Raw genomic sequence first — 18,815 nt, 5'->3', positions numbered from 1 at the left:
CAAACAGACCAATAAAAACAAAGAACTTCATGATTATCAGCAAATCCACCTGGATTGCTTTATTTATTTTTTCTTTTACATCACCATTTTCATCATCATCATTGTCATTATTATTAATATTATTCTTTATTTTTCAGATATTTTCATCTTATTACTATCACTGGAATCATGGAAATCTGTTAAATTGTTGCACAATTTGTTCCTCAAAATGTACACATTTAGCGCATTTGAATGACAATTCTCAATGTTTTCATATTTACTCTCGAAACTCGTCCAAACGAAGCAAAGAACGAAACCGAACATGTACATACGTTTATCCAATACATACCTGAAGAAAATAAATAGTTATCGTAAAAAAAATAATAAAATACAACTGAAAAAAATACACACATCTTACAAATTTGATTCCCGCCGCCCAGAAGCCCCACCCAGCCGCCCCAGACCCACCCTGTAGGTTTATCATACAGATATATATTTTTTTAACGACACCTCATATCATCTTCACTACCAAAAAAATGTATTTTTTTTAGGTCATTGTCGTTATTGGACATGCATCGTAAACACAGAGGCTAAAGGTTTTGTTTTCTGGGCTTCGTCAGGCTGCCCTCTCTCCTCCACAGACAGCTTTTCCTTCCTGTTATGGCTTGTGTGTGCAGTAGGATGACCAACTTCTGTTCACATTTTTCTTTTTTTTTTGCTTTCCATCGTCTCGGATCGGCTGTTTTTGTCTCTCTGTCGGATCCGTCCTCATAAAAACTCCCAGTGGAAACTTCGTAGTGACTTGGTGGGAGTCTTGGTTCTTACTGGGTAAAACTGGAGGCTACTGTCAAGCTAGCATAGCATAGCGTAGCGTAGCATAGCTTTAAACTAAATCAGTAGTTCCAAAACACAAGCAAAGAAAAAAAAGGAGAGTCTGAATAAGCTGCTGCTGGCTGCAGCCCCCAACTCAAATTTTACACTCTCATATAAAAATGACTGCAAACTGATGCACAATTATACATCTGTACATCTTTGAAAAGCAAGAAGTGGAGCCTCCTGCGCAACCAATAAGAACGCAGGAAGTTATTTCTAAATGGTAAGTCAACAACAAAACACTTGTCTTTTCCAGCAGCCATTGTAAAGCACAAACAGAGGTAAACCCGGCTGACCAATCATGCTGGAGCTCAGTGAGGTAACGGCGAAGTGTGACGATTTTGAAACGGTTCATTTTCAAGGCACCAAAAATAATTATTTTATTGCCAAAAAACATCTTTGTGTTTTTTTTTTTTTTTTTATTTCAAGTGCTTGGGCTGTTTTTAGGAGAAGCTGAGATTCAAATGAAGGTTTGAAACTGTGCAGAATATGAATTTTGCTTTATTTACACCGGAGTTTATACTTTGGTTTTGGTTTTACGAATAAGGAAATACTTAATTTGTTAAAATGTCAGAATAAAGTCATAACACTTTGAGAAAAGTCGAAATATTACGAGAATAAAGTTGTAGTAAATCCATCAGGTGCTACCGATAATAATCTGATTCTGATGTTTTGACTGTTCTCGAAATATTACAACTTTATTCTCAAAATATTCTGACTTTATTCTTCTATAACTACGACTTTATTCTGGTAATTTTACAACTTTATTCTATATTATGACTTACCACTGAAGTAAGACTTTAATCTCACATTACTGCAACTTTATTCTAGTAATATTCTGACTTTATTCTAATAACATTATGACATTGTTCTAATATTATTTCTACTTTCTACTCACGACTTTATTTTTGTAAAATAATTTTCTTAGCTTGGCTCTGATACTCTGATGTGGTGAATAAGTGCTGCAGCAGTAAAGTTGCCTCTTTTCAATAAATGTGCTTAAATATAATTTTTCAGCTTAAGATTTTGCCTCTAGAGTGAAAGACTGATCTATTTCAGTCTGAATAACCAACATAAACCAATTTAAGGGCCATAAAAGCTTCTGGTGACAAAGTTTGCTCCACCAAATTCACTCCTTTGATGCCCCTTTCAAAAGAGATCACTATCCGCCTTCAAGGTGCCACCAGACAATGGATCTCTGATGTGGTCGGACATAAACGGTGGTTTGAATTCACCCGTGTTTTACCACACCACCCGATCCTGGTGGGGACCAGGCAGGCCAACAAAAAGGGGCCGCGCCGGCTGAAACCGGACACCAGCGGAAATAAAGGAGCGCCGGTGTCGCTTCCGACACATCTGTCTGTCTCCCAGAATCGCTTTTCAGCGTTAGCACCCTCTAGATCCGAACTAAACAATGGGTCCAGGTTCTGGCCCGGCCCTTGGTGTCGAGCAGACATTCTGAGGTTAGAAACTGTAAGCTGATGAACGGCGCCGGACACACAGACGGAGAGAGAAAACAGCCAGTCCGATTCAACCCGCTAAATCTGAGAACAACTTTATACATTCTTCATGTCATTTTCCCCCTATTTTCCTTTGCTACTGTTATTGCAGAATGGCCAGTTTTACGTTTAGGTTAGTTGGTAGAGTCACTGCTTCGTTCTTCGTGGATGAGCGAGAGGGTCCTTTAGTCCCAATGCAGCCAGCGCCCTGAGGAGAAAAACACCTTTACTCATTATTATTGTTCTCTGTGTCTTTTATTTTTAACGTATAATTAACACACATACAAGCAAGACACATTAGAACGTTTAAAAGAGCAGCTTCAACAAAACACTTCTCTTTTCCAGCAGCACATACAGTGGTTAGCTAGCTAACCAAACGTGCTGGAGATCCGGTTGGGTTGCTAGGTAACGGGGCTGGGCTCAGCTGGGGTTGCTAGGTAACGGGGCTGATCTCGGGTGGGGTTGCTAGGTAATGGGTCTGGGCTCGGCTGGGGTTGCTAGGTAACGGGTCTGATCTCGGGTGGGGTTGCTAGGTAATGGGTCTGGGCTCGGCTGGGGTTGCTAGGTAACGGCGGAATGCTAGTCGAATGTGACAACAGGTGGGCAGAGTAACAAAAAATTGTACTCAGGAAAGAGTAGCACTACTTCAACATGTTTTTACTCAAGTAAAAGTAAAATGTAGCCGTCCAAGAGATTACTCAAGCGTAAAAAAGCATTTGGTAAAAAGGCGACTCAAATACTGAGAAAATGAAAATTATTTAATATTTTACATTATCAGGTTGACCGAAATATAAAGTTACGTGGAAATTTTGGCATTTAAAGACAAATAACAAAACACTTGTCTTTTCCGGCAGCACATACAACTGTAAAACCAGCTAACCAAATGTACTGGAACTCTGCTTGGGTTGCTAGGTAACGGGGCTGAGCTCAACTGGGGTTGCTAGGCAGCAGCGCAGAGCTAGTTGAATGTGACCAAAGGTGGACAGAATAACCAAAAACTGTACTGAAGTAAAAGCAGCACTATTTCAATGTATTTTTACACAAATAAAAATAAAAAGTATTTGACTCTCTGTAGATTACAGAAAATCAACTATAAATTCCATGAATCCGCTAACAGCAGAGCTAGTTTTTAGCCTAGCCATTTACCGTACTTTGTTTCCCCACAATTAATTTTTCCAGATCAATTCTAACGCGCTAAAGTTGTTTTGTAAACTTTCAGTTGATTATAGTTCTAATACAATAATGGAGTTAGCGCATTAGCATTAGCATTAGCTCCCGCTAAATACTGTGTTGGCGTAGCAGTTTAACGTTAGCAGAACTAATGTTTATGCTTAGTGTTTTAGGGTTAGCACAGCTAACTTCTTGGCTAGCAACCATTCAAGTATTTAAGTTTTATGCATTACTGTAATTTAAGTAATTTAAACCTAGAAAAAGAAAGATAAAAATAAATTATTAAAATCCCAAATCATCGTCGACACTCAAGCCGTACGATGAGTTTATGGAAACCTCCAACCACAACTGTAAATAGTAAATGTAAGACCTCGGGGGGAATGTACTAAAAGTCCCAGACAGGTCAGCTACAGCAAACAAAATGCATCAAACGACGAGTTCAAACGCTCGACACATGTGGAAGCCATCAGCACAGAAGTCAGCGGCCACACGCAGGAGGAACCCTGTTAGGCCGTTTAACTGACATGTTCTCACCTCAGCGACTCAACAGGAGTACGTCCTCACTGAGGCAGATTCACCCCGGGCACCAGAGCTAGCTGCTTTGGAAACCAGGAGACAGAAACACAACGTCATTAACGTAACAGCGGTGACCTTTCTGGAGTATTAAAGGGATTATAACATTCCTCGGTACTTTAATGAGTCTGCACCTCGTTATTGTCAGTTCCTCCGCTAAAGGAGGAAGCAAATTCCTGAGGTAAGCTAATAGTAGAGTAACATAAAAGCAGGTTATATATTTTAGTGACTGCACCTTTTGCCCTGATTCCAGACATGCTCATCGCGTGAGCAAAGGTAAGATAGCAGCGAAAAAACGCAAAACATGACCAAGTTTGTCTACTTTCTATTGTAAATATCTTAGTGTGCTTGACATAAGATAAAACTAACTTACACGTAACTTTTCAGTAAGATTCAGTATGGAACTAAATTGACGCCATAAAGTTGGTTAAAAAAAAAAGTATTTGAAAGTGAAAAAAGATTTGAAACTCTGGGGAAATTTTGTTTCCATAATGAAAAGTTACAGATCAGGACTTTAACTAGACTCAGTTAGCTTAACTTTAGCTAACTCAACTACCTTTAGCTAACTATAGGTGAGCTAAAGGTAAACTCAGAATTGAAGTTAGCGTCTTAGCTTACCTTTAGCTAACAGAGTCTGTTTTACACTGCAAAAAAGCTAAATCTTACAAAGTACTAGATCTGCTGGCTGATTATTTTACTTTTAACATAGGAAAATGTTACAAGTGACAAATTTTTTATCGATATTAAGGAATTATTGACCTAAAATAAGCTGCTATTTCTTGTTGAAAAGTTACTTATCAGTTAGTTTTGTCTTATTTCCAAAAACACTTGGTGAGTTTTTCAGTGAAGGAGTTAAACGTGAGAGCTCCGGAGGTGAAAGGTCGGGCTCACCGTCACTCTGAACCTTCCTCAGGGTGACGGAGGGCGTGGAGATGGCTGAGGCACGGAAGTTAGCGGGCAGCGTCTCGGCGGAGTCGGAGGTCACGCCCCGGAGGTCTTTCTCCCTGAACATCTTCCTCCAGGAGGGCGAGCGGGTGAACGTCTTTGTTCCATCCTGCCCAGAAAAACACCCGATACGTGAAATAAAGACGCTAACGCTGACGTTTTCAAACAGCCAGACCTTCTGACCTCATCGGGTCGTCTCTCCGTTCCCATGGAGATGAGGGAGTTGTACTCCTGCTCCAGAACCTGTCTGGCCTGCGGGAGAGAAGTGACAGAAATCTTTTAAACGCTTTTCATGACTCAACTTTAAATTCAAATTTGTGATTCCTGAAAACAACCAACCGGATTTTAACCAATCAGATGTGACATTTTAGATCTATTTGGATGATGGGAAGCTGGGTTTTTTCTGAACAACTCACAGGTTGCCTGCGTTGGTCCGTTTACAGCACCTGTTGGGGTTGCTATGGGTTACCTACACGACACGTTCAGCGTACCTAAACTACCGTGTTTCCCCGAAAGTAAGACAGTGTCTTACTTTCTTTTTATCCCCAAAAGCCCCACTATGTCTTACTTTCGGGGTATATCTTATATTGGAAAAAAATTGTCGAATTTTTTGTTTTAACCATAAAATTAACATTTATTAACAACCTGAACAGTATTGTATTCACCACAAAACAGTTTTATAAAAGGAAGGGCAGGGGACGGCGCGGTGACGTATGGAGAGGGGGACGGTGCGGACGTGGGCAGGACGCGGCGCGCAGCTAGATGAGAGGGAGGCGGCAATACCCCCGTGTTTCCCCGAAAGTAAGACATATGTCACTTTCGGGGTACGTCTTACTTTCGGGGTACGGCTTATATTAGCCGACCCCCTGAAACCCCCGATACGTCTTACAATCGGAGGTGTCTTACTATCGGGGAAACACGGTAGTACCTCGATTTCAAGTCAAATTTATTCGTATAGCACTTTTCAAAGTGAAAACATCATGTGAAATGTTTCATTACTTTTCTAAAGCAGCTCTAACCAGGTGGGTTCCAGTCTAGATTTAAAGGAACCCAGTGTTTTGGCTGAAGCTGAATGCTGCGTCTCCTCGTTTGGTTCTGGTTCTGGTTCTGGTTCTGGTGAGGTCAGTAAATGCATCACCTGCGTGTTCTGATTGGGGATCTGCAGCAGCAGGGCCAGGTCGGTGTAGTCAAAGGTGTCGTCCAGAGCCAGCAGCGCGCCGTGGACGCCGCTCTCTCTGAGGTTGTCTGCGTACTCCTTCAGGCCGACGCTCTGGACCCAGCACATCACGCGCTCGTTGGACCACACCATCACATCTGGACAGGAACAACAGACTCTGATCACTGAGAAAGTCACGAAATGATCCTGATCAGCCTGTTTCTGAAATAGAACCTCATAAATCATCAAAGTTTTTGGCCACTCGTATCGGTTCGATCTACCACATTCAACCTTACAAACTATTTCCTTAAAAACTGTTATGCATATTTTACATTTTGCATTTTTTCACGTTTGGGGTTCGACTGCTTCTAAAAACGTCTGAGTGCTTAAAGAACTCAGCTCGGCTTTTTTTGGAAATAGGTGAATGTTTTTTGGCAGCGAAATAGAAAATTAGCCATTTCAAAAACCTCCTGATCATTAAGTTACATTCCAAAGGCACTGAGTCGTTACCTAGCAACCCCAGCAGAGCTCAGCCCCGTTACCTAGCAACCCCAGCAGAGCCCAGCCCCGTTACCTAGCAACCCAAGCGGAATTTGGCCAGCTTGTTTTACCCTTTGTATGCGCTTTACAATATCTGTGTTTCCATTTACCTGAAAATTGTGCAAATTGTAATTACTAAAATAAATTTGCCTAATGGAAAAACTCACGGTTTTTGATTGGACAGTTTTTGCAGGATATCGACATGGTTTTGTAATTTGCGATGGAAACGTAGCTAATGGCTGCTGGAAAAGACGAGTGTTTTGTTGCTGACTTATTACTCAGAAACCACTTGCTGAATTCTTGTTGGTTGTATAGGAGGCTCCACTTCTGCTTTTCAAAGATGTACATTTGTATAATTGCACAGCAATTCTCACGTGGGAGTGTAAATGCTGAGTTGGGGGCGTGGCCACCAGCAGCTTAAAGTGAAAACATGTTATTCTGAACTGACCAAACTAAAATCTCATCATGTAAAAAAGATTTTTGTTGTTTTTTATTAACATTAAACCAAGAATTACGGCTCTTTATTTAAACTCCTGTGAGACTTTTGAAAAAATGTGACTTTCACATCCTTGTTTTTAACTTTTATATGATCTAATATGGACATAAGCAAACATCTTGACAACATTAGTACCAGTTTCTGCATCTTTAATATTAATATTGATTGATAAATAATTCTATAGTATATTTCCTCTTTTATTTTGTAATAAAACATTATTTATAAAGCTCATGTGACCAATCTCATTGTCACACATTCCACATCGCTGCACTTATTCTGCATTTAATAAATTTACTTTAAAGCTTTAATATGAGTAATATAAGAATTATTAATAAACGCTTTTGGAAAGACAATATAATTGATTTAGTATGTTATAATTTGAGCAGAAATGGTGAAATAAGATGATTAGAAAGAGGAGATTACCTTTATTCTGGTGGACGCTGTCCTCTCTCCGCCTCTCCAGCTCTTTTCGGTCGTAATTCAGGCGCTTCAGGCACATGATGCCGTAATGCAAACTGACCCTGCGGAGGTCAAAGGGCAGCAGGGTTTAACAGGTTCAAGCAGGGAACTGGGGGTCACTTTTAATCTTCGAAGCACTTGAGGCTTTCAGCGCAGAGCCTTGATCGGACGCCACACCGAGCCGTCTCCGTGACGACGAGTGAAGATTCGCCTGAAAAACGCCCTCAGCTTTTCAGTGAAAGTAACCAAAACTTATAAATTAGAAAGTGACTCATGAGTTCAGTTTCTTCAGAAACTCAGTTTAAATGTTTTTTTTTGTTGCTTTTTTTCCCCATTTTGTTTTAGTTAATAAACGGAAATTAAATCTTGTATTTTCTCGGTTTGTGTTGCCATTAAAACTGCAACAAAAAAGCAAAAACAGAGGAGCTGTAAGGCATTAAAACAAAAAACGTTTGGGGGATTTAAAGTGGTAATTTTGATTAACTAACTACATGAATTTCAACACGATAAAACAAACTGGATTTTCCATCCATCCATTTTCTTCCGCTTATCCGCTTAATTGCATTTTTCTAACGTGAAAAGATTCTAGAACTTTGTTTCTAGATCGCCTGAAATATCAAAACTTTGACTAAACTCAATTCTGACTTTTTTCCTCAGAATTCTGACTTTTTTCTAAAACTTTACTTTTTTCTCAGAATTCTAACTTTAATTTCAGAATTTTAACTTTAAGTCAGAATTCTGACATTATCTGGATTTCTTACTGTTTTTATCAAAATTCAGGTTTTTTTAAGAGTTTACTCTTTTCTAAATGTTCCAACTTTAATTTCAGAAATGTTACTTTTTTTATCAGAATTCTGACATTTTTCTGAGAATTTTGACTTTTCTTATCAGAATTTTTACTGTTTGTTCTCAGAATTCAGAATTTTTTTCTCAGAATTTTAACTTTAAGTCAGAATTCTGACATTATCTTGATTTCTTACTGTTTTGATCAAAATTCAGTTTTTTTAAGAGTTTACTCTTTTCTAAATGTTCCAATTTTAATTTCAGAAATTTTACTTTTTTTATCAGAATTCTGACCATTTTCTGAGAATTTTGACTTTTCTTATCAGAATTTTTACTGTTTGTTCGCAGAATTCAGACTTTAATCTTCTGAGATCAAAACTCTGAATTCAGTTAATTTAATGAAAACCAAAAAGTCTTGAACCAGCACATCTGTTAGTGAGGAACAGCAGTGGGTTTCGTGCAGGCGCCGCGCCGTACCTGTGGAAGCTGTCCACCATCTTGAGCTGTCCCCTCAGCTCCTTCTTGGTCAGGTGGTCCAGCATGCGGGCGTCCACCAGCGACTCCATGAAGTAGCTGCGGTACTGGGGCAGGCCCAGGCTGGGCAGCCAGTCGTTGCCCACCCACTCATGATTCATGTCGCCGTAGGCCAGAATCTGGACAGGGACAAGATGATCGGCGCTGAATCACACTCGGCTTTACATTTCACGCTCATGACTCACTGCAGATGAAGCAACCGACAAATAACCGGCGCGTTTTGTTAGTAAAATAAAAAAAATATGAAAAAATGTGATCCTCACCTGATCCCAGCTGAACTCCTTCAGTTCCTGCAACGCGGAGAGAAAAGACGAGGCAGAAAGAGAGGAAGACGGAGCGAGTGGAGTGGGGGGGAGGGAAGGTAAGAAGCGGTGTGGACGGATGGAGGGATGAATGAGGAGAAGCAAAAGAGGGAGAGGTCACAGCAGCAGCAGCAGCAGGAAAAGAGGACAAAAGTGAGGAACAGTGTGTTAGTGAACGGGTAATTAGTTTGAAGCAGTTCACGTAGAAACAGGGAGATGCTCAACACTATGGCCTGAGCCCACAGAGGAGACAGACGGAGAGAGGGACAAATACAGAGAAAGAAGAGGAGGAAGGGGAGAGACTCATCAACGTGATTCAGACCAGACCAGACGGTTGTGCACAAATCCTGACCATAGAAAGGGAATCCGACAGGAAACGGCACCACTAACCGGAGGCTTGGTGGCGGCGTTCAGGGACTCCATCTCCGCGTGGGTCATCCACACGTTGCTGGTGGACTGCAGACAAAGAAAGCACAGACATTTACTCTGAGCGCTTTAAAACAAAACACAGATTGCCCTTCATGCCTCGAGCATCGGAGGTGACAGATTTCCCGACAGGAGCCATCAATCACGCAGCGAGGCATCGAGCAACGGACAAAACGTTCAACCGGTTTCTTTCAACTGATAGCATCTGTTCAGGGTGTCGAGTGAAATCCTCTGAATGATTGTTTCCCAACGTTTCAACCAAAACAAACAAGCTGCAGGAGAGAAAAGCCAAAGCGAACCCAGCCAGACAACTTCAAGCTTCTTCTGGAAACTTCTTTTGAAAACAAAAACATCCGATAGAAAGAAGAACGACGGAGAATTAGGGCGAATACAAACATTTCTGCCAAAAACTTTTAAATGTTTAAATTAATCGTAGAAATTTTCTAGAAAAACGTGGAAATTTCAGAGTTTCAAAAAGAAAGTCGTAAAGTAACGAGAAAAAAATGAGATTTTGAGATTAATCTCAGAACTTCTCTAGAAAAGTGGAAAATTTGCAAGAAAAAGCTCAGAAGTTTTGACATTAACTCAAGAAAATTTCTAGAAATTGTGTTATATATTTCTGAGCTCCAAAAACTGAAAATTTGAGAGAAAAAGCTCAGAAGTTTTCTAGACAAACTTGGAAACGTTTGAGTTTGAAAACTCAAAAATTGGTGAGAAAATACTCAGAAATTTGAGATTAAGCTCAGAAATTTTCTAGAAAAAACTTTGACTTTTGGAGCTCCAACAGTGGACGAAAAAGCTCAGAAATTTTGTAAAAAATCTTGGACAGTTTTGAGTTTCACAAGTGAAAAATCTTTGACTTTTGGAAATTTTCTGAGTTTAAGAAATTAAAGGAAAGGAGTACATTTCTGTCAAAAAATACCTAAAAAAAAGTTACATTATTCCCAAAAACTTTCTAGAAGTGAATTTACTTAGTTTTGTCTTATTTAGAGTAATAATCAATATATTTTCACTGGAAACTAAACAAAAGGTTTTCTGTTTTTGCAGTGTTTCCTGTTCAAGGTGAGCCAGAGGCTGATCTGTCCCACCTTGGAAAGATTTTTTCGTTCGTAGCCTTCGGGTTGTTCAGATCTGGTGTCCTGCTCTAGTCACTCGTCAACAGGGATAAATACAGGTGTGAACTCAACCTGGACGGGTTGAGGACATTCTGCTAATCCAGATTATTCCAGGAAAGACTTGATACAAACTTCCAGCCCCAGAAAAACTCCTATCTTCAAACATTTCCCCAGACATTTGGCAGCAGCAGAGATGGACAGAACTGTTTACAGAAGGCATTTTTCTCCAGATATGAAGCTAATATTTCTGCCGCCTGAGGAAAGTCTTATCAAACTGATATTCTTACACAAAACGACGCACACAAATCCAAAACTCTGTTTTAATTCAGCAGCTAAATGTATACAGGATTATATACATATACAGGGAGTAGTTTTAAATTTAACAGAAAATCCAGGGAGCTGTTATGCTGCTTTCAGGGGAAACTTCAGGATGTTCAAAGTGGGAATTTTTGGATCTACAAACTCGTCCCAAAAAAAATCTTTACTTTATTTAACTAAAAAAGTTTATGTTTATTTCTGAGTGGGTAAAATGGTGACAGACAAGTTTCAGACAGCTCTGTGAGGAAACTGTGACATGCTAACAGCTAGCTGCTAGCAATGCTAACGTTAGCATGTAACTTAAAAATTCCTATTTGTGATCAATTAGAGGGTTTTACAGTTTTAATGAGTCTGAATTATGTCTTCTACATCGATTATGCACTCTTTAATGCATAGTCTGTGATGTATTTAACTTTTATGCTGTTTATGGACAGAAAAAATAAAGAGGGTTAAGGTTAGGGTTAGCCAAACCTGCTATAGTTTTTGAAAAAAAAAACAACCCAAATGTAAAAATGTGCATTTTTAAGGCTATTTTTTCATAACAATATCAAAAAATGCCTGTATAGGACATGTTTTTATTTTTGAGAAAATAATTGTATAGAAAACTGTCAATAATCTGTCAACAGAATTGAAGATTACTATTAATTATTATTGAAAGATAATTTACTTCTCTTCTTTTGCACAAACTTATAGAAATATTTTCAATTCTCTGCAGCAAATGTGACTCATAAGAATCTAAAATGAATTATATGTCAGCGTTCTGACACAGGAATGTGTTTTTGTAGCAAAAACATGCTATGTGCTTGCCGTATGACGCAGGCTGCATATTTATTTACATGAAGACTTGGTAACTGAGCATGTGGGGATGCATTTCAACACAAAGTGTGAACACACATAGCTGCAGCTGTCAGCTTGTTATTGGATCGCTAAGCCTTCGTGTTAGCACCAAGTATGAACAGCCACACTGAGCTGCATGTTGGACAGAGCAAAAAGAACCAACTCCCTACTGAGAACAAGTTTCACAAGACTGCTAAGGTCAGCTCATATAATGAGAACCAAAACATTACAAACAAAACGTGTATAAAGAATAAAGAACAATGTGAGAAACACTGCAAAACACTAATTCTTACCAAGCAATTTTGGCCTCGTTTCTACTGCAAATATCTTAGTGTTCTTGAAATAAGACGAAACTAACTCACAAGAAACTTTTCAACAACATACGGGAGCTTGTTCAAGTCAATAATTACATCATATTGATGAAAATGTTCCAGTTCTACTGGCAGATTATTTCACTTAGAACATAGGAAAACTGTCTTGTTTTAAGTCACATAATCTGTCAGTGGAAGTAGAATGTTTTTCTTTTTCATCAATATTAAGAATTTATTAATTTAAAACGTAGTTCCTAAAATAAGGAGCTAAATTAGGGCCATAAAGTTTGTTTAAAACTGAAACTGATAAAAAACAAAAACTAATTGAAACTGAAAAAGTTGTATTTTTAGTTTCAATATTTTCTTTTTCAGTTTCAAAGTTGCTTCTGACTATTTAAAAAAATAAATAAAGGAAAAACAATTTTTTTAAAACTTGAAATTCTTTCCATTTGAAAAAATGTCAGCTTTTTGAAACTGAAATTTTCAGTCTCTAAATACTTTTTTCAGTCAAATCTTTTCTTGTTTCAAAGTTATTTTCAGTTTCTAAACATTTTTGTCAAATTAATTTTTTTCCAGTTTCAACACATTTTCAATTAAAAAAACTTTTTTTTTTTTTTTTTACATTTTAAATATGTTCTTTTTTAGTAAAAACAAAAACGAAACAAACTTTTTGGTCTCAATTTAGCTCCGTACTGTGTATTGCTAAAAAGTTACTTTTGTCTCATTTCAAGTATGCTAAGATATTTGCACTAGAAACCAGACAAAAACATACTTGGCAAGATTTTGTGTTTTGACAGTGAACATGCGAGTTGTACCCGCCGATATCAAAGCTGCGCTCCCACAGGTAGAAGCAGGTGTCAAAACCGGGGCGACGCCTTACTGAGCGAGTGCTGGCCGGGGCAGACGGGCTGGTGAGGGACACCATCTCCTGGATGGCCAGGCGCAGCTTGAGGCGGTGCAGCGGGTTACTGATGCCGATCTCCCGCTGGATCTCCGTGTCCGACAGGTTGGCCATGATGGCGCCGCTCTTTACGTTAGCGCGACACGCCGCAACGTACCAGGCGGGCATACCGACCCACAGCTGGAAGGAAGTGACACAATTAGACATAAAACCACAATAATCCATACATTTAATAGCATTTGAGGATGACGTACCTCTAACCAAGACACAACAGTCGGTCCATCCCAGGATGCAAACGGAAGTCCTTGGCGACAAGCTTCTTCCAGAAGTTCATGTCTGACAAACAGACAAGAACGTTTCATTGAAAACTGGAAACCAGTTAAAGCAAATAATTAAAAGTGACCAATTATGCAGATCAGGATCGTCTATGGCAACACAGAACATGTTGATGACATTTTTGGCACAAAATCATTCTTAGATAATAAGATTTTAGCTGTTTTAGGGACTCTAGTCACTTTAAATCCAAATAAGGACAATTATACAACTGTGCATCTTTGAAAAGCAGAAGTGGAGCCTCCTGCACAACCACCAAGAATGCAGCAAGTGGTTTCCAGATGGCAAGTCAACAACAAAATAATTTGACAGCACACACAGCGGTAAAACCAACTGACCAAACATGCTGGAGCCCTGTTTGGGTTGCTAGGTAACGGACAGAATAATTTGACAGCACACACAGCGGTAAAACCAACTGACCAAACATGCTGGAGCCCTGTTTGGGTTGCTAGGTAACGGACAGAACTCCGCCGGGGTTGCTAGGTAACGGCGTAGTGCTCCAGGAATGTGACTTACTGAAAAGTTTTTGAAACGACTCATTTTCCAGACAATAAAAAAAAAAACACTAGCTTATTGCAAAATTAACATAAAACTGCTGGGTGTTTGTTTTTTTACGTGCTTGGACTGAAGCAATAAAAACCAAAATGAAAAGAACAAAAATGTCCAAAATGTGAGTTTTGCATCCCCTTTAAAACACCACAAGATTCACTGACTTCTTTTTGCTGCGACGGTCCTTATCTGCCGGACCAAGAGTTCCCGTCTTGTTTATCCCCATTGCGTCTCCAGATCCGAGGTCTTCAGAGGGCGTAGACGCTGGGAGAGACATGGAAAGATCAACTCTACTGAAAAACCGTGGGAACTCAACTGTGCTTGAAATGACACGGAGGTAACGCTCTCTTGTCGTTTACCAAGAGAGGCAGATTCATCACGCCCAGGTTGGCCCAGCCGTCCTTTCTCCTTCTTCCCAAAAAGCCGGCCGATGGAAGACTTGATGCTCTTCTTCTTGCTGGACTTGTGGAGAGAATCCTGGCTGCTGTTGGAGCTGCTGCCGTCTGCAGAAAGGCTGGGAAAGGAAAACAATAAATAAATCAGTAAGTGGAAAAATATGGAGGTAAATTAGGGCCATAAAGTTTAATAAAATTAAACTGAGAAAAAACCCTTTGAATCTGAAAAGTTAGTTTTTTATATAGTTTTTTATAGATGTTTTTCAAGATTCAAAACTTTTTCTCAATTTCAAACTTATTTTCTAATTAAAATTTTTTTTTAAGGATTCAACAATTTTTTCAAGTTTCCAACTTTTTTTTAGTTCCAAAACTTTTCAGCTTCAAAATAATTTTTCAGATCCAAATATATATATATATATATATATATATATATATATATGTTGATAGAATTTTATGGCCTTAGTTTAGCTCCCTAGACAAGTTGAACCACAAAAACTGAAAGCTGTGTCGACGTTACCTGCGAAACTCCCGGGGGTCGTCGAGCATGGCGCCCGGGTGGGTGAGGGTCATTCTGTCCAATCGCAGCGCGCGAGGAGTCGGAGGAGGCGTGGAGTCGAGGAGAGCAAGAGATCGATCATCCTCTTTGTTGTTCTGGAATGTGAAATGTTATCTCAGTCTTAAAAGTGTCAAAGCCCCCACGGATTTTATGTTTTTGCTTTTATGACACACCTACATATTTCCCCCCCATGTAAAACCAAACTCAGCTTTCCAAACGTTTGGTAAAATAAAGCTATTGATGATTAACCACTTTTTCCAGAGTAGTTTCTGAATGGTAAGTCAACAACAAAACACACTTGTCAACAAGTCAACAACAAAACACACTTGTCTTTTAAAGCAGAGCAGATGAAGTTAAACCGGTGGCCGTTCTCCAGGAGCTCCGCTTGCGTTGCTAGGTAACGAGGCTGGGCTTGGCTGGGGTTGCTAGGTAACGGCGGAATGCTAGCTGAATGTGACCAGAGGTGGAAAGAGTAACCAAAAATTGTACTCAAGTGACTCAACTTGCTTTTACTCAAGTAAAAGTAAAAAGGAGTAAAAGATTATTCAAAAAAATACTCCATCCATCCATTTTCTAACACCCTTGTCCCTCAGTGGGTCGGGAGGGTTGCTGGTTCCTCTCCAGCTAACGTTCCGGGCGAGAGGCGGGGTCACCCTGGACAGGTCGCCAGTCTGTCGCAGGGCAACACAGAGACACACAGGACAAACAACCATGCACACTCACACCTTGGGGCAATTTGGAGAGGCCAATTAACCTGACAGTCATGTTTTTGGACTGTGGAGGAAACCGGAGTACCCGGAGAAAACCCACCATGCACAGGGAGAACATGCAAACTCCATGCAGAAAGACCAGGGCTGGGAATCGAACCCAGAACCTTCTTGCTGCAAGGCAACAGCTCTACCTACTGCGCCACTGTGCAGCCCCAATAAAATACTCCAAGAAGTGAATTTTTTCTAAAAGTTGCTCAAGTGAATGTAACTAATTCCTGCCCAACTCTTAATGTGACTTAACAACCGGGAGATTTTTGAATTGGCTCATTTTTCAGATACCAAAAAATATTAACTTATTTCCCAAAAACATGACTTGGTGTTTTTTTTTTAAAATGTGCACAAGTGAATTTTGCATAACCGGTCCCCTTTAAAAGATCAAATTTTTGTGTTTTCTACAGTTATCGGCTTCACTGGACGACTCCCTTTCTGGACGAGCTATATGTTTGCATAAACAGGGAAGTAAAGTAAAAATGTTAAACACTGGCTGGAGGTTTTGCATTCCAGGACCGGTTACTGGTACCTGTCTATCGGACTCGCGGGCCGGGGAGTGAGGCAGGCGAGGGGTGGAGTGTCCAGAGCTGGGGGGAGACGGGGAGGCCAGGGTGGAGGACGTGATGGATGATGGGATGAAGCCCCGTCCCGTGCCGTCTCTGCCCAAAGAGGAGGGGTGTGTGGGCGGGCTGTCCAACGCCACGCTGACCCGGCTCTCGATTTCCTCGGCTCGCAGCTCCGTGTTCTCCTTCTCCTCCTGGATCAGCCTGGTTCAACCAAAACAAAGATGCAGAAAGAAAATCAGGGGATATTTAAACAACTTTAAATACCAACTCACTTCTGACATCATTCATTAGAACCCAAACAACCACAACCCCAGAATCCAACATGGCTGCTGAACATAAATCCTAAAAATGATGAAATAACTGAGCTATACTTGTGTGGCTGCGTTGTAAGGTTGGTAGATTGTGTCTGTACAACTCCGCTGTTGTACTTTAACAATCCCTCCATTAGCTTTTAGCGCAATCAGACAAAAACAGGCAGGAATTCATGATTCATTCAATATTTTTGACTTTAAACAACCAAACAGTCTTGATTTTATTTTCTGTTGAATTATGTATTAAGTTAAATGATCAATAATAGGCTAATATTTTCACAAGATCTTTGAGTGAAGCAGTGGAAACGAAAAGAGGCACAAAGTCTAATATTTCATAGACGCATACAGCGGTACGCACATATGATATAAAACTCAATATTCATGAAATATATACCTAATGTTAAATAAAGTAATGAAACACAATGACATTAAAACTTGAAAACATTCTCAGGTGGGAAAAGAAGATACCAAAGTAGACCAATTTATCAAGTTTTGTTTGTTTTGTTGATATTGATATTTAAATCCAGGTTTGTTGACTCGTTTTGTAAATACTCCCAAATGGTGAATTGCTAAGATGGTAACAGGACTCGTTTAGATTTCAGAGTTTTACTCTTTCAGTCTTTCATTGATAAATGAATGTTTTATTCATATATGCATGTTTGTGTAATTGATATTTATATTGGCCAGACTGATTTAGCTCATGAGAAAATGGAGCAACTCTCCTGGATTTTGTAAAAATGTTACAACAACAGTATAAAAATCATGTTTTTCAAAGTGGGTTAAAGGTCAACGAAGATAAAAACACATAAAAAAGAAAAAGGCTAGTCGCTATTTCTACCTCAAACATCTTATTACAGCTCAGATTTATTTGTTGACCCTTTTAATATCAACATGTTTATGACATTAAGAGCCGTAAAATCTAATCACTGTGTGTTTATTTTTCCCTGATGTCGTATCAGAGAGCTGATGGTGTTTCCAGGTTGCTGTAGGTGATGATGTGTGTCAGGCTGTGCGGAGGGATTTCCTGAATTACTGCCTTCCTGCTTCCCTCCCTCCTTCATACTTGATCTCCTTATTGATGGCCTCCAGCTGTTTCTGCAGCATGATGGCCAGGGTTTGCACGTCTGTCTGTCCGCTGGGGGACAGCAGCTCAAATCGAGGCTCGCCGTCGTCCTCGTCGTCGGAGCAGCCCACGTCCATGCTCTGCTCGTACCCGGTTCCCAGCAGAGCCCCGCTCTCCCAGTCTGGGTACTGCAGAGAGAGGCAAACCAGAAAGAACTGCTTTCAGGGTCTGGACTCAGTTTTGTTTTCCACAATTCAAGAATACAACTTTTAATTCTCCAACTGTATTTTAAGCCTGGCGGGCCACCAGGCTTTACTTGCACCCCCACCAGGCTGAGAGCTGTTTGTTTATTTATTATAGGGTTTTTTTTTATAGACCTCTTGCGTGTTAATGTTTACATCAAAAGATTTTGCGCCTGCCCACCACGGTGGAGATACTTTAACGTGTCATGTAGGGATTTTCACACATTCATCCATCCATTTCCTTGACACCCTTGTCCCTAATGGGGTCGGGAGGGTTGCTGGTGCCTCTCCAGCTAACGTTCCGGGTGAGAGGCGGGGTCACCTGGACAGGTCGCCAGTCTGTCACAGGGCAAGACAAAGACACACAGGACAAACAACTATGCGCACACACACTCACACCTAGGGACAATTTGGAGAGGCCAATTAACCTGACAGTCATGTTTTTGGACTCTGGGAGGAAACCGGAGTACCCGGAGAAAACCCACCATGCACAGGGACAACATGCAAACTCCATGCAGAAAGACCGGGGCCGGGAATCGAACCCAGAACCTTCTTGCTGCAAGGCAACAGCTCTACCAACTGCCCCACTGTGCAGCCCTGACGATTTTCACACAGCAAAGGAAAAAAATATCAGAAAAACATTGAAGAATAACTGAAAACCACTTGTTTTCTTTTTTTTTTTCCCGTTCCCTGCGTCGGTTATGCTACACTCAGACTGGTTGCCATAGCAACTGATAACTACGCCACTATATGTATCAGGATTCAACACCAAAAAACACACACTTTTAAATCTTGCTATAAACAAGTGAAAAGGGAGCAGGA

General features: G+C 40.2%; 1 protein-coding gene across 2 annotated transcripts in view; it reads right to left on the bottom strand.

Moving 5' to 3' along the window:
* Nucleotides 1-28: 28 nt before the first annotated feature.
* ppfia3 (PTPRF interacting protein alpha 3) overlaps nt 29-18,815 on the bottom strand; it is a 42,934-nt gene continuing 24,147 nt past the window's right edge. The window contains exons 16-31 of one of the 2 annotated variants that reach the window (XM_008416424.3): nt 17,752-17,939; nt 16,341-16,578; nt 15,012-15,145; nt 14,459-14,613; nt 14,264-14,363; nt 13,472-13,553; nt 13,197-13,397; nt 9,700-9,765; nt 9,271-9,297; nt 8,951-9,126; nt 7,655-7,752; nt 6,178-6,353; nt 5,223-5,291; nt 4,986-5,148; nt 4,056-4,120; nt 29-2,559 (exon numbers count right to left, since the gene is read on the bottom strand). In XM_008416424.3, coding sequence (XP_008414646.2) covers nt 4,065-4,120; nt 4,986-5,148; nt 5,223-5,291; nt 6,178-6,353; nt 7,655-7,752; nt 8,951-9,126; nt 9,271-9,297; nt 9,700-9,765; nt 13,197-13,397; nt 13,472-13,553; nt 14,264-14,363; nt 14,459-14,613; nt 15,012-15,145; nt 16,341-16,578; nt 17,752-17,939 — 1,929 coding nt within the window. In that variant the 3' untranslated portion in view covers nt 29-2,559; nt 4,056-4,064. The remainder of the gene's footprint in view (nt 2,560-4,055; nt 4,121-4,985; nt 5,149-5,222; nt 5,292-6,177; nt 6,354-7,654; nt 7,753-8,950; nt 9,127-9,270; nt 9,298-9,699; nt 9,766-13,196; nt 13,398-13,471; nt 13,554-14,263; nt 14,364-14,458; nt 14,614-15,011; nt 15,146-16,340; nt 16,579-17,751; nt 17,940-18,815) is intronic. The other variant, XM_017306311.2, reaches the window with a different exon arrangement.

The sequence above is a fragment of the Poecilia reticulata genome, chromosome 8 (genome assembly GCF_904066995.2).
Source record: "Poecilia reticulata chromosome 8, P_reticulata-male-v2, whole genome shotgun sequence".
NCBI lineage: Eukaryota > Metazoa > Chordata > Actinopteri > Cyprinodontiformes > Poeciliidae > Poecilia > Poecilia reticulata.
This window is presented reverse-complemented; position numbering and strand designations above follow the sequence as displayed.